General features: G+C 44.8%; 2 protein-coding genes across 10 annotated transcripts; both read left to right on the forward strand.

Annotated features, from left to right (window-relative positions):
• Positions 1-1,356: 1,356 nt before the first annotated feature.
• Positions 1,357-11,598, forward strand: LOC119137663 (transcriptional repressor p66 alpha-like). 9 transcript variants are annotated; one of them, XM_037277166.1, is made up of 12 exons: positions 1,357-1,532; positions 6,331-6,422; positions 6,682-7,166; positions 8,120-8,258; positions 8,348-8,476; positions 8,786-8,863; positions 8,938-9,057; positions 9,222-9,404; positions 9,531-9,789; positions 9,957-10,342; positions 10,419-10,530; positions 10,991-11,598. In XM_037277166.1, exons 2-12 carry the CDS (start codon positions 6,339-6,341, stop codon positions 11,128-11,130), a joined length of 2,115 nt encoding a protein of 704 aa, XP_037133061.1. In that variant the 5' UTR covers positions 1,357-1,532; positions 6,331-6,338; the 3' UTR covers positions 11,131-11,598. The 9 variants fall into 9 exon arrangements, with proteins under 9 accessions (XP_037133061.1, XP_037133057.1, XP_037133058.1 ...); XM_037277162.1 differs by having other exon boundaries at positions 1,358-1,532; positions 10,419-10,665; XM_037277163.1 differs by having other exon boundaries at positions 1,358-1,532; positions 9,225-9,404; positions 10,419-10,665.
• A 1,382-nt stretch (positions 11,599-12,980) lies between these two features.
• armc6 (armadillo repeat containing 6) lies at positions 12,981-15,922 on the forward strand. Its single transcript, XM_037277172.1, has 7 exons — positions 12,981-13,308; positions 13,532-13,614; positions 13,691-14,261; positions 14,641-14,786; positions 14,857-14,988; positions 15,051-15,188; positions 15,349-15,922. The coding sequence occupies exons 1-7, from the start codon at positions 13,188-13,190 to the stop codon at positions 15,559-15,561; spliced, it is 1,404 nt and encodes a 467-aa protein (XP_037133067.1). The 5' UTR covers positions 12,981-13,187; the 3' UTR covers positions 15,562-15,922.
• Positions 15,923-15,975: the final 53 nt, after the last annotated feature.

Consider the following 15,975-nt stretch of genomic DNA (forward strand, 5'->3'; position numbering starts at 1 on the left):
GTACAAAACTTGCGGTTTTGGTTATGTCATAATCATTAAATCCATATTTAGTGTAACATACTAGGATGGGAAGACATAGGTGAACATTACAAATGAAATCATTTGAAACAATTCCACGTGAAACCAAATATGTCACCTTGCATTACTGTTGCATTTCATAAGACCTGAAGTGGTCAAGAGACAGAATACAAACAATAAGTTTGACATAGTAAGATCCACAAAGGGTGTACAAGTGAAATGTATGCAACTGAAAGTGTTGGAAGGATCTCCAGAACTGTCATTTTACACCCTGGAGCAATGAACATGAAAACTATTTTCATATTTGACAAGTTGATAATCCAGCTCAGCTACTTGGCTTGGTTAAGCAGTATTGCTAGTTTTGTCATTTTCTGCAGGACTTCTTGTTCTTTGTGTTTCAGGCGTTGTAATTGACAGATCAGTTTTAGAAGGGTAAACTAAGAAATCCAAATGATACACTTAGTGCAAACTCAAAACCGTGTCAAAAAACACATCTAAAGTTAAGATGGTGTGGGCAGCATCACTATTTGGGGCTCTTCTTCCTCCGCTGGAACTGGGGCTTTGGTCAGGATAGACAGAATTATGGACAAATCCAAATCAGCATGAGCAGAAAATCCTCAGGCTTCTGCAAGGAAACAAAACAAAAACAAAAATGTTCGAAAAAGCCTACTTGCTGAAATTTTATTTGGTATGAATCAGTGGTACTTGAAATGCTGGCCGGTGGGTGTCGACTCAAATTTAACATGATTGGTTAATTTTGAACACAGCCACATCCCACTTATACAGGGGTGTGCACATTTATGCAACTTCAGTTTTTCAGTTATCGCTATCTACCTTCTCAAAAAGAATGTTATTTTTTTGAAGGAGAAAATGTGATGAAAGAACTTGTGTAAAAACAACAAGAAAACTTAATTCTTTTTTAATCTTTGTCATGACTGCCTAGTTCTATGAAGTGTGATGTTATAGGCTGCTGTTTTTCCTCATTCAAAACACATTACAATAGTTTTTGGTTGGATTAATTCATATGATGAGTTTTCTGAGTTATGAGCACGACCAAAAACGATTCAAACTCGTATCTCAAGGCCACTCTGCACTTCTTACTTCCCAAAGCTGACTCCGTTGTTGATGGCTAATAAAGTGTGATATGCCCACATGATTCTGTAATATGGTTGGATGGAAGTGAGTGAGCGTGCAGGATGCAATCAGTCCTGAGGGAGTCCAGGGAGGGGGGTGGGGACTTTGCTCATCCTTCCAACCTTGGGCCGTGGTGGTCATCGGTTTACATGATGTGATCCCGTCGCCCTGGTATGCCGAGGTGCGCATGCCCACTAAAGAGGACGCAGCGGCTCCATGTGTGTTGAGGCGCATTATTTGGCAACAGACACGGCAGCGGGGAGGGCCGAAAAAAAGAGGATATCCCCTTGATTTAAAAAAGCAACGATTTATCCAGGTTAACAGCAGATTAAACATTTCTTGGTCGACCATCGGCGACGAGCGGGCGACAAAGCGACCGAGTAAGTTGACTGTGTGTGTGTGTGTGTGTGTGTTGGTGGGGGGGGGGAGAAGCCGAAGTTTTTTAGTGAGTGGATCGAGGGGAGCCTTTTATTCGGTATCGTCGAGAGGAGCCAGGTCTTCCTCCACCTATCTATGACGATAAAGAAGCTGATGGGCTGTTGAAAAGTAACACTTCTCCGCAGAGCCAAAGGTTGAGCCGGGGGAAGGGGAGGGGGGTCCCGCTCTGGCAAAATTGTTTCTTTTTCAAATGTTCCGAAGCTTGTCGCGCTTACCGGAGCGGATCTTGTTCAGCCAAGTGGTGAAAATGAAGCGAGGATTATAACGTTTCCTCGCCGGCGGCGAGCTCCGGTCGGTTACAATTCTGAGTTCCGACCCGATCATTTTCCCTCGGGAGGGGGACAGAAAGGTAAACATCACCCCCGGTTTGCTACACTCAAGTTTGACTTTGTAAAAACGTGATGTTTTTGAAAGTTGTTGCCCCCCTCGCTTGAGATGACGGCTGTCCCGCATCGGGGAACAGCCAGGTCAGAGATTTGGACTCGGTTCTGACCGTGTGGGTGTTTGCAAGTGACTGCCCGCTCTGGAGACTTCTTTAAAAAAAATCACTTTAACTGGAAGTATGTGTTGTGGCCCTTTTGGTGCCTTCATGTGAGCCGTGAACATGGGTGCTAAAGTGACTGCTTGTTGTTGTTTGTGCGGCGGAGCTAATGTTAGCTCGCTAACTCCTTCGCGAGATCACCTCCTCCGAGGCGGTGTCAACATTAAAAAGCCGGCTTGGTGCACATGTATCGTGGGCTGGCTTTAGTTTTTAAAGGGCCGACTTTGCTTTCTGGGCTCTACCGGGCCGGTGGAGCGCGGACGGCGGAGGCTACTGTTCGTTTGAAGCCCAAGGCAGCCGCCACTGTTGGTTCTGCTATCTAGTAGCTAATCTTCCTACTTCTCGCTGTGACAATCGTCGTCTTCCTCCTCTTAAAGCTGAACACACGCACGAACACGCGCGCACACACGCACTTTTAGACCCTCACGCACAATCCATACACATTTACAGTGTGTCATATATTCCAGGGCTTCTCAGACTTTTAGGACTCGGGAGGAATGTTTCCAATGTTTTCCAGGGGTGTCAGAAAAGTTCCAGGACTGGTCTGCATAAGCTCGATGGAGTCGATCTTATTTTTAACAGACGTTTAAAGAAAGCTAAAAAAAAATTTGGGTTGACGAAGAGCTTTTTCAAAAAATATCTGTCATTGTTATTGGGCGGGGGGGGGGGGGGGGGGTCAGTGGTATCGGTGCTGGATCTTGACAACTTAAGAACCGAGTACTCGTAGTGGTCTGGAAAAAAAAAAATAGTATTGACTATCCATACTTATTGCGACCATCTTGATGTCGTCTACATTTTTGTCTCCTGGATAACTCACTTGACCAACAAAAGTCGGGTCGTGTGCGTTGGGAGGTTGCTCCAGTACAGGCATGTTCTTTCCGATCAGGAATTGTCAGATGCTCAGGGCACAAGTTGTCTTGCTACTACTCTGGCACTCTGAACCTAGCAGTTGTCGCTGGACATCTTCATAGATGTGCTGGTGGATCATCTGGCCAACATTGTAGTTTGTATTATAGGATATATTGCATTTGTGGAAATGTTGCATGTGTACAAGGATAACAGAATTTTTGGTTATGCATTTTTCCCCCAAATGATATGACATGATTTATTGCATGTTATTTTACACATTTCAAAGTTAAGTCTCAGTTTGAGAATCACTGAGCAACTCAGAACAGTTGTTATCAAACTTTGTCATTGTGAATGATGAAGCATTTCAAACCTTATCTGATGGTTTACTTATAATGGAAGCCCATGTGTGTGTGTTCATGTGATGTTGACAAAGCTCAAGCAGCATTTCTTGTCGAAGCAGCAGATATGACTGTTTAACTTCATCTGTGGCAATGTTTGTACTTCTGATGAAATACGAAGGTCTTATGGCATAATATCATCACTCATCACTTATCTGATGGCCTTATATCAGATAACCTTCCCTTATATTGCAGGACTTGTACATTTGAATGTACAAACGTGTGAATGTTCATCCATTTTGATTAACCTTGAAAATGTTCCTATACGTTTAGCATAGCAGATTGTAAAGTGCACACTGAGCGATGGCGGTGAAAAGTGTCACTTGTAACAGCCAATCCAGAAGTTTACGGGTTTTGCTGCCTCCAAGCTGTACCAATAGTGTGTTTGTTTGTTTTGTGTACGCATAAATAGCTAATGCTAACCAAGACAGTTGCTAATTACTATGACATACCAGTGTTAGCCAAGCTGGCTAGCATTAGCGCTCCAGTTGATTGAGCCACGGGTTGAAAATTTCTCTTCTCATTTTGTCAAACATGTATCTCATGCCAATAATTATTTTTGATTGGTGAATACGCCTGCCTTTGTTTTGGGTATGGTGGTGTGGTCAACACCTTGGAGGTGTCACTTCATGCAACAACAGCAGTCTAAACAATCGGTGTGGTATTGTCTGTGAACAAATGGCGGTCAGCCTTGGTGAATGGTCAGATAAATAAAGAAGAGTGGAGAAGGTTTTGTCCTCTCACCGCGCTAACGTGTCATCCGCTGACAGTTCAGTCCATTAGATCGAGTGAGTATGTCGGTTAAGTTGAAATTACTAGCCGTTACCCGAATGATTTTATTTTTATTTTTTTACACTGTTGTGGTCCATGTTCTAGAGAGTGCCGCTATACAAGATTGTTTGTGTACTCGGCCGCTGTTGTGTATAAAGGCGCCGTTTTAAGCTGCTGCGTGTGAGTGCTGGCGTTTTAGGACAACTTGATCGACTACAATAGAACATCGAAGGTCAAACCTAATTAGTTCACACACACTGGTCACCCTTGAGGTTGCTCAGATTTTGGAACAAAAAGAAGAAATGACTTTCGTTTTAGTTGTCTGCCATGTTATTTGGAATGAGTGTGTGTGTGTGTGTGTGTGTGTGTGTGTTGGGAAGAGCGCAGAAGAAATGCATGTCAAAAAAGAAATGTGAAACCAGTCAGCCATTGAAACCCCGTCCGTGTAAGACAGATCAGGTTGGCCTGAGGTCGCAGGGTACGTGACGGCGTTCCCTCGGTGTGTAACGCCGTCATCTCGCTGCTACTGTATGTCCTTCGTGCCATCACACACACACACACGTACGCACAAAGACACACGTAATGGCCGCCACTGTGGAAGCCGAGTGTCTGCTCCGGCACCTGGAGGGTTAAAACAAGCTTCAGCTTCTCCCTCAACCACACACACACATGAACACACACACATGAACACACACACATATGCACGCACCAGCCAACTGGTTTAAACCAGTTCTGGGGGAAAAGTGCTTTGTGTGTCCTGCTGAATCCTGGGAAGGGTCATGTCATATGTGTTTTAGATATGTCAGAGTATACATATTGGGGGGGGGGGGGGGGAAAAAAATGCTAACCTCTGTGCGCTTCATGCACACCGTCATGTTTGTCATTTTAATTTCTTTCCTCAACACATAAGCAACCCTGTCACTTATCGCCGGGCAGACTGAGGGCCTCGCTCGAATGCATGAGTATGATGCTCAACAGTGATGCACTTAATGCCAGATTGGAAGTTTATACAGTATTCCAAATCGACATCTAGTTCCGACTAGCTCGTCTGTGAACTACAGTATGGGCAAAGGTCGTCTCCCACTGCATACCGTGTTGGTCAGAACATGTCAACCTTTGGTACAGACTCTTGTGTTGGCTGGAATAAGGACTTTTTTTTTTGCCACTTGGAAGTGTGCAACATGGAGAAAAGCCCTCCCACGGTCATCTGGAAATGTCTGAATATTTTTCTTTTCCTCGCTGGCTTCTCGGCTAACCTCCTTTTAAATTTCGACTGATTCCACGAGGGATTCCGCACATACTGAAAATTTGGATTAAAGATGCGCATTATCATTATGGCGCCGTGGGGCGTGTGACCAAATGTCTCCTTGAATCTCGGCTTTGGATTTGACCCTGAAAGAGTCAGAGCGGGCGTTGCAGTGTGCGTGACTGAACAAGCAACTGTTTGTATTCGTCATGTCCGCATCTGCCAAATTTGTTGTACAATATAGGCAAGATCACATGGTAAAAAATGGCCACATGTTTTATGAGTGGGCAAAAAAAATCAAATAGTTTCTCTTGCATTTGGCTTCATGAGTTATGATGAATATTTCAGTGTGTGCTCCAATTCAAATTCCCCCGTGTAGTTCTTCGCCCTCCAAGTTATCTTCAATATAATACTTTATTGCGGAGACGTTGTGCATAATCAATGTTGGGGAATTTAACTCGGCATCTTGTGATTATACTAATCCAGTTTGTTTTGTCTGAAGGCCATTTTACAAACCACGTGTTCGCTCCCAATAAGTCAAGGTCGGTTTTGTCCGCCAGACAATTGTAGCAGCAGCGATTGTATTTGAATAAGATCAAATGATGCAGAGCTGCAAGTACTAACTGGAGGCAGCAATACTCAAAATGTCTTGACCCAATATTATCTTCACAAATCCTCGGTTATTTAATCGTTTAGACGTCACAAAAGCTAAATATATTGCCGTTAAAATATCTATAAAATGATGTTTGGTAATATTGGGAACTGTGGTTTCAAAATGGCTTACAGTGAATGAGTTGATTGTAGTTTTGCAATGTGGCGCAACACATCAGAACTGAGAGAGCTGTTTAGGATGAGCCAACGCCACTGCAAAAAAATATGTAAATGAACCTGAACCTCAGCAAAGACTTTTTTTTTCAGCTCATTTGCTTATACAGGGTACCTAATGAACAGACCGGTTGGTGGAGTTCCGTGGTTTCTGAATGAAAGCAAAAATTACCTTATAAACAGGATCTTCCCATCTTTGAAGGTGCAAATTTAAGCTCTCTAAATGTTAATGGTGCTCATTATTTCAAAGGTAGAAACGAGATCCTTCATTCTTAGTTCATCTGACCCATGAGTGGAATGAAAATTGCAAACTTTTTCAATGACTGATGAGTTTCAGTTGGTTTAAGCATCGAGAGTTTGTGTTGGGAGTTATGATCAAGGTGCTGATCTTTGACAATGTTTAAAGTGCCTTCCAACTAATCCACATATGTAACCAATTCCTTTTCGGGATGTCTCCACAGGGGATGTCTGAAGAGGCCGTCCGCCAGACGCGCAGCCAGAAGAGGGCGCTGGAGAGGGATGCAACACCGCAGACTACAGAACCTCACAGTCCTGACAATGGAAGCAAAAAGCCCAAGCTGGAGCAGTGTCAACCCACAGCCCAGGAGGCAATTTCACCTAAACCCGAATCAGAACTGGAACATGATGATCAGAGTCTGCCCGGGACTGGATCAAACGAGGAACCGGGGCAGTTGACGCCACCGGTGGAATCTGAGCCAGTGAAAGACGAAGCCGGTCACGAAGCGAGCTCGGACAATCAAACTGGACGGAACGACAGAGCTAATAGGGAGCTGACGGCGGAGAAGGATGTGGATACCGTGAGCCGACTCCAGCCCACAGAGCCCAAAGTGTCCGCTGGCTTGTTGGCTGCCAGCGAGGTGAAGGCTACCATCAAAGTGGAAATCCAGACTGGAGAGCAGCCCGTGGACATGAGCACTTCCAAAGGGTAAGAAACTCTTCTCTACTTGAAACCGTGGAAAGAACCTGTCAGAGGAGACCATCCTAATTTGTCTAAAGAAGTCCAGAATCATGGCAGGGCCTGAACCCGAGGTCGGGCGTTCCTAGCTTATTCCTGTCCCAATTGGAGCATTTGCAAGAGTCTCAAGTCAGCTGGGATACACTCCAGCACAACCACAAATGAAAACCGGCGCTATGCAAAAATGGACGGCCGTACATTTAGGACACAAACATACTTTTGAAAGTTTCTTCTTATTTTGCATTCTACAGAAAAGGCCACAACAGTACTCAATGTTGACTTAGAACTTTAGCCTTTGCTCTGCCGCCATTTTCCCACAACTCACCACCTGAACCCTAAAAAAAGTCGACGCACACAAAATGAAGCCGTGTGTCATAAACCAGTTCCAGCCGGTTGTTGCCATGGCGACTTCCATGGAAGAAGCAGGGAGGGGAGGCGGGGTTGTATTGGAGGAAAAGTAAGTCACGTGATCATGACTTTGAGGTCATGTGACTACTTTGGAAGTAGTGATTAATCCACAGGAAGTGATGATGGCGCTAAGCCCTGAGGAAACAAACACACACACGCACACACACACAGAAAGAGGGCGGCTCAAGCAGACGGGCCTCATGCACGGACTTATGCTTCATAAAAATGCAAAAATACACGTCGCCTGTATAAACAAAAATAAGCTTTTGCCTGTACGCCTCACATTTGGCATACTCTGAATTAGCTCTGTGGCATTTTGGCTTTTATGTAATAATCGGCTCACTAAATGATGCAGTGCTCTTTGACATCACTGGAAATTACAGCAAAAGCATACCTTTCAAGATAAAAGCCGTCCCATCATTTTTTTTTTTTTTTGCATACTGTTTCAAATTTGATTGGTCCATTCTGGCTTAGTCACATGATCAATGCCCACTAGCCCTCTTTTTGTCCGACAGTATAAAAAGGGAGACACGGCCTCCATCCCCCGAAGAGGATGATGATGATGACGTCATCATCTTGTCAGATAACGACTCCCCGAGTCCACCTATGAATGGCCTGAACCACTTGAAGGACCTGGACACAGACCTCCTCATGGTGAGATGGGACTCCTCCAAATGAACGAAGGATCCATGACCAGACACGGTTGGGATTGTTGTAAGCAATTGATTTCATGTGTGGTGCAGAAGAGCAGCCCAGGCGAACGGGAGCGCATCATTAAGCAGCTGAAAGAGGAGCTGAGGCTGGAGGAGGCCAAGCTGGTGCTGCTCAAGAAACTCCGACAGAGCCAGTTACAAAGGGACACGCTTCAGAAGGTGAGCAGAAGTCACAATCATCTCACACACATACCCAAATACAGCCAAGTTCCATTTATCACGGGGAACATATTCAAGACCCACACCCAGCAATGTAGTGTCAGAGAGATTTTTTTTCCTAATATAAAATATGTCCCTAGTCTCGTTTAGGGTTGGCAAACACAATGCTAGCTTAATGCTAGTATAATGCAAAATGGCTAACGGAAATGACCACTGATTAATTCTATTTTTTTATTATACTCGGAGCGTGGCCAATGTATATAGTTCAGTGTACAAAGTAAATAATCATGAATAACTGCCATCCCTCAGGGTTCAGGGCTGTCCAGCTCCTCCGTTCCACCTCCTCTAATATGCGGGACAATTGCAAGCAGCAAAGGCTCACAGCAGGTTAACTAATCATGTCAGGCTGACACTGTCTCTGATTGGCTGTCTCTGATTGGCTGTCTCTGTTTTGCTGATAGATCGTGTCCGGTAGAAGTTCAAGCACGGTCATACCTCCGCCTTTGGTGCGTGGTGGGCAGCAGATGTCATCTAAACATGGCTCACAGATCATCATGCCACCTCTGGTCAGAGGAGCACAGGTACACAAATGCGAGCTCTGTATGAAAAAAAATATCAGCCTCTCCGAGGAGCATTATTTTCAGTTTTGTGCCCTTTGCATTGGCACTATGTATGCCGATGCCGCTTCGTTCTGTGTGGCGTCACCTCCCATTGTCCCGCTTAGCCCATCTCTGTATCTCCACAGCAGATCCAGGCTCTCCGCCAGCAGCAGCAGCAACAGCAGCAGCTGGCAGCCTCTGGAGGTGGTGGCTCAGGGGGGCCGCCTCCCTTGCTGCTGGGTGCCAGGAACTCAGCCCCTGCTGGCCAGGGTCAGAGAAGCATGTTGCAAGCAGGCCTCATCAGAGTTGGAAATTCTGCAAACTCATTGGTCAGTATCTTCAGCACCGGCGAGTAAATCCTCAAATTTTGGGAGAGGCTCCAGTTCAACTTCTGAGGAAAAGCAGGATAGAAGATGAATAGACAGATGGATTCTTCGGCTCTCTCGTGTTCACAGGGCTCATCAGGTTTGAAGATTTCCTCCTCAGGAAGCGGCGTCGTGTCTCTAGTGGGTGCCCATGATAGTCCAGCCAGCCGCCAAGCTGCGGCCAAACTGGCTCTGCGGAAGCAACTCGAGAAGACGCTCCTGGAAATCCCCCCTCCAAAGCCCCCTGCTCCAGAGTTTAACTTCCTTCCTTCAGCAGCCAATAATGAGTTCATCTACCTGGTGGGACTTGAAGAAGTGGTCCAGAACCTGCTGGATACCATTCACAGAGGTGTGTTGTTGCACACAGGCTAACAATTAGCATCCCTGCGTGGCTGTTTAAGCACAGCCAGTGCTGCAACACATGTAGACAGATGTCGTTCATAAACATCAGGGTCAAGGTTCAAATGCTATAACAAGCCCTCTCAAACTTTTCGAGTTTTCCATCTGTCTGTTCAGGAAAGACGGGGGCGCCTCCATTCAAGCCCACCCTCAGAGACCCCAACATGTGCACCCAGTGCAACACCGACTTCACGTGCAGGTGGAGACAGGACAAGGCCAAAGGAGGCACCGTCCTCTGCGAAGACTGCATGTCCTCCAATCAGAAGAAGGCCCTGAAAGCCGAGCACACCAGCAGGCTTAAAGCCGCGTTTGTCAAAGCGCTGCAGCAAGAGCAGGAAATCGAGCAGCGGATCATTCAGCAGACGTCGTCGTCCGCCTCTCACGGAAGCTCGTCGTCCGCTTCGTCACTGAAGGCGGAGCATCTGGTGTCTCAGCAGCTCAAGCAGGTCCGAGCGGCCTCCATGCACCGAGGGGCCAACGTCATCCACCATCACTCCATCAAGGTGAGCAGAAGTTCAAATAGCTCTTCGGTCCATCTTTGAATTGTACTTAAATCGAGTCCCCCCCCCCTCCTCTTAGGGCTCCCCGGGCCAGCTCTCCCACAGCGGCATCCGGGGCGTCCCCCACTCCTTCTCCTCCTCCTCTCAGCTGCAGAGCGCCGTGGCCGCCGCCGCTTTGGTCAGCCGGCCAGGTAAGCACGAGCATGTGACCCAGCGCTCTGTCCAGATTTCAAAAGTGAGCAGCAGCGGAGTCGGCGGCAACAGGAATATGAGCGGAGGTAGTGCCTCATCCACTGCATGGAAGAAGCAGAGCAACAGCAACAAAGGTAGACTCGCTTTCACCTGCTCTCTTTCAAACTGCTGTCTGGCCCAAAGAGACCCTCAGACGACAATCGCAGTCCCCTCGTGTGGAGGTTCCAACTTTTCTCCAGGATTCCCGTCTCCTTTGCGCCCGTTTGTGTGTTGCAGGGATGTAAGGCGGCCGTGTCCATATGAACACGGGTGTGTTTGAATGGCCGCAGGGACAAGTGTAGGATGTTTTTAGAAAGCGAGGAAATTCCGCAAACTCATTTTTTTAGAAAAAGGTTTTGCCCTTTTTGTCTGGCAAAATGATTCTCGTGAGATGTGACTTGCTCTTCTCACCCCCAACAGGTGTGACAATGGCGTACGTGAACCCGAGCCTGAGCGGACACAAGTCCTCGGCCAGCGTAGACGCACGCCAGAGGGAATACCTGCTGGACATGATACCCTCTCGCTCGTCCATCTCGCAGACTGCAAATACGTGGAAATAGAAATAGAACACAAATAAATCAACCTTCAGCCAGTTCGACCCACTTCTTGGCTTTTTCCAGTCATGGTCAACAGAGTACTCTGGAGGACAGTTTGGCAAATACAATTTCTGAAAAGTGAAGAAATGTTTCCTTCCTGTCGTTTTTTTTGTATGATTTTCTTCTTTACTGTTCATTTTAAGGTTGGCTGTTCCATATATACCGTATTTTTCGCACCATAAGGCGCACCCTCATTGAATTTTTTATTTTAGAAATTATTTCATATATAGGGCGCACCGGATTAAAAGGCGCATAAAATAGAAGCTATACTGCAACAAACAGGTTTACTAGCGTTGCAGTATGCATCCATTAGCCAATAATGACCCTCACTAAACAATCGCGTTTCTCAAACTATCTCCTATAAAAGTGATCGGAACCGACTAAAGTTCGATCTAACACATTGGTATTGCTTACTTATGTTTCCCTTCCATATCGATCCGTAAAGTTACTCGAAACATTAACGGAGCAGCTCGCAGACTCCCATGAGCTTCAGCAAAGTGTCATGGCGGCCCCCTGTAAACAATCACGTTTCTCAAACTCGCTCCCATAAAAGTGATCGGAACCGACTAAAGATCGATTTAACACATTGGTGCTGCTTATTTATGATTCCGTTGGATATTGATCGGTAAACGTACTCGAAAACATTAACGGAACAGCCTATTTTGAAATGAAATAGCCTCGCAAGAGTAAATTTTAAGTGCGGAAAATACGGTAGTTTTGATTTGACCTGGGCAAACCCCCCCCCCCCCCCCCCCCCCCCCCCCCATCAAACTTGGTACTTCTTTCTCCCTGTCTGGGTAGTCAAGTAATTGATTAGATTTGCATCAAACTCTCACTTGAATGCTTGGTTGGAGTCATCCCAAGAAAAATACACTTTGCTTCGGGCAAATAACATCGGAGTTGTAAATGTTTCATTTCATTCATACTTGTAGTTAAAAGGTTGGATTTATTTTGTATTTACATTAAGTTATTTTTGTTGTTCTTTTTGGAGGGGATGGATGTATTTCTTTTTTACATTCTATATTGTGCTTTTCACAATGAAGAGTTGATTTTTGCTTTCTTTTTTTTGTTTAACAGTATGCCTACATTTAACACCTAATGTTAAATTTGCACCTTAGCTAACCATGAGTGGTGATCGCTCATGTCATCTGTAATTATCGTCTGTAATTTGCTTATTTTATGTTCATTTCAATGTTGGCATTTTCATTTGAGTGTCACATCTTCACTGACAAAATGCAAATTCTGAGGATTGTCCACCTTAAAACCCGAATACAGTATTTGCCACAGTGAACCCGGAAAGCACAAGTCAATTATTTGCTTTTCATCCTGTAACTTCCAACAGCATTGCATTTTTTTTTTCTCTGCTACCCAACCTAAACTGCATTGTGCAAATTATTATTAAAAATTATTTTGGTTTAACTTTTTCTTCGTTCCTAAATAAATAAAAAGATAAGTTTTACCTTGCTCTCATTTGTTTTGTGTATACTGTAATAGACAGACAGACAGATTGATGCATGTCTTTAACTTGAATGGTAATAAAGAGCACAACAAAGTGCCCGATGAATGTACATTTTCCACCCGTTCATGTATTAAGTTACGTGTTATAGTTATTATAATATAAGTTATATTATAAGCCATTCAGTTTGACAATCGCCGCATTCATTCAATGCAAGGTAAACACTTGAGGAACTTTGTGTAACTGTATGTTTCACCCGAACACATAAAAGAGTAGGACCGTTTTACGCAGGCGGCAATTCACTAAAGTAGACCATCAGAAACTACGTAACTACTAATCTATCACTAGCAGAGCCAGTGTACGCATATTGCGCAAGTCGACTTCATTGACAACAGCAAGGGAAGACACAGGGCGTTAACGATATTGTTGTTTGTATGATAAAATCCTTCATTACAGGAACATCACGGCACGATAGATAGAATTGTTTCAACTAGCAAAGGGAACAATATTTTGAACTGGCGTTGCCGTACTTTATCACAGGTTTAGTAACTGTATCGATCTGAAAATGGCTCTACGTAGGATCACACAGGAAACATTTGATGCTGCTGTAAGGGAAAACATTGACGAGTTTGAGATGGATCCCGACGAGGCTTTGAAGGAAGCTGTGGAGCAGTTTCAATCTCAAGGTATTGTTGCCAGAATGGATTAAAAAAAAAAAAGAAAACGACTTATTTGTGTCTTGGTAACTCGTATGTACATTTAGCTGAATCATGACACAGTTAGTATACTTAACCGTCGAGGTTAATGTATTGAATTAATGTAAAGGCTAACCTTATTTAGCAAAAATCTGTTATGTATATGATCACTTGACAGTGTAATCCACCCGAGATAACTGATGTATACATGCAGGTGTGGACCTCAGTTGTATTGTAAAAGCTGTACCTGCTGTTCCATCTGATGACAAACAGGAGCAAACGCATGAGATCTTACAGGTATATCTTAGATTTGCTAGTAATTGACTATATGTAATGTCCACCACTTCTTATACCACGTTTCTTTCACCTGCAGGCCCTGGAGTCCCTCCGCATTGCAAAAGACTCTGCAGACAATACAAATGCAGCTGTAGATCTAAAGTGTTTCACCGAGCAATGTTCACTAGGATTCGCTCAAAGATTCCTGGCAGCTCAGAAAGGCGCGTATCCCATCATCCTCTCCTACTGCCAAAAGAGCATAGGAGAGCAGGAAGCCCTATTGGCTGCTTTGTCTGCTTTGGCTTTGCTCACTGACGGACAGCCGGACTTGTTAGATGCTGAAGGCAAGCGCTTCCTTTTGGATGTTCTCAATAAGTACCAGGCTGATTCTTCATTGACACGAGCTGCCATCTCCGTTGTGCGTCATTCTTGTTTGAAACATGAGCAGAACAGACAAGATTTGGTCAAAGCGGGCGTCCTGCCTTTACTGACTAATGCCATCAAACAGCACAGTGGATGCGCGGACGTGGTCAAGGAAGCCTCTGGAGCGCTCAGGATTATGACTTTTGACGATGATATCCGGGTTACGTTTGGGCAAGCTCATGAGCATGCGAAGATGATTGTTCTTCAGCACAATGGCCTCAAGATCTTAATTGAGTCTGCAAAAGGTAAGAGCGGCTAATCTCTGCTGTGTAGCCGGCATGCAGGTTGATTCCAAAACAATGTCCCCATAAGGAATACACTAATTATATACTAATATTTATTGTGGGGGTAACAATCCAGCCCACCCCTTCAATAGACTCACCCAAATATGTATTCTACAATGTATACACATTTTAAAGTATTGTATTATACTATTATTATGTACTATTATATGGTGGAAAGTGGGGACAGCGACCTCAAGTGGACAATAATAGTACAACTATCTCCCGTGCACATTTTCTTATTCTCATGACTTGAATAATCAATGGGATGATTGGTAGAATCAATTTAAAAAAAATCCACAATTGCAGTCCTAATCATGGTTTCATGTCTTTCTACCTTCAGCTCACAAAGACAATAGCTCTGTTTTGAGTGAGCTGTGTGCCACCTTGTCCCGTTTGGCCGTAAGGAACGAGTTCTGCCAAGACATTTGCGACCTGGGGGGATTGAAGCTTATGATGACACTGCTTGCAGACAGCTATGAGTCATCGGTACAGACGTGCAGGTTGTAAAGGTCCGTCATCCGACATATTGTCACCGAGCTTGTTTTTGCCCTCGCAGGAGTTGGTGCGGCAGGTCTTGAGTGCAATACGAGCCGTCGCGGGAAATGATGATGTGAAAGACGCTGTTGTTAAAGCGGGTGGAGTCCAGCTCATTGTCATCGCCATGAACAGACACATGACAATCTCCGCTGTAAGACATTGCTACCAATATAAGGTGAAAGGGCACTGCCAACTTTTTCTATGCTTCTTCAGGTGTGTGAGCAGGGCTGTGCATGCCTTTCCGTCCTGGCTTTACGCAAGGCCAACAACTGCAAGGTCATCATGGAGGAAGGAGGGGCCTTAGCTGCTGTGCAGGCCATGAAGTCTCATTCTGGTGTTGTTCCTGTACAGGTAATCCCTCCATCCACCCATTTTCTACCCTAGCCTTATCACCAGCCGGGGCACTATAGTATTTATCCCTTATGAAAACCAAATGTAGTCCTAACAAACAAGAATTAAACAGTTTGTGAGAACTTTGTGTAAAAGACGTTTACATCTCATTTTCGAGCAGAAACAGGCATGCATGGTGCTGAGAAACCTGGTGTCACATCAGCCCACCTTCAGCCAAACAATTCTGGAGATGGGCGTGGAGGCCCTCATTTTGCAAGCGCTACAGACCCATAGCGATTGTGGCGATGTTGCCAAGGCTGCCCTCAGGGATCTGGGCTGCCAGGTGGAGCTACGGGAGCTGTGGACCGGCAAACGTGCCGGCATCACTAACTGAAAGGGGAGGAGAGCGGCAATGAAAAGTGATATTGTGTTATGCTAAATTGTTTTTGAAATGCCGTCTGAAGAAATATGAGATGCACAGGCTGTAGTCAGCATTATGGTTTGAGAAGGGGGGGGGGGGGGGGGTACTCATCATACTGAGTTGGTATCATAATAAAGCCTTTGTCAACAAAGGCCATGATAGTTTTTCAATGTACATGTTGTACTCCCTTTGTTTTATATTGTATTGTTTACATTGTAATAATATTTTAAAAACACCTCCAGGCCACTGTATCCAATGTTTTGCATTGAACCAATGCACACATTATACAATTCAAAGAAATTCACACCACCGAAATAAAATGTCACAAGAAGTATATCAAGTGTACTGCAATTTTGTAAATTTCATCTAAATGTCCTCACAAATTAA

This window comes from Syngnathus acus, chromosome 17, assembly GCF_901709675.1.
Source record: "Syngnathus acus chromosome 17, fSynAcu1.2, whole genome shotgun sequence".
Lineage (NCBI taxonomy): Eukaryota > Metazoa > Chordata > Actinopteri > Syngnathiformes > Syngnathidae > Syngnathus > Syngnathus acus.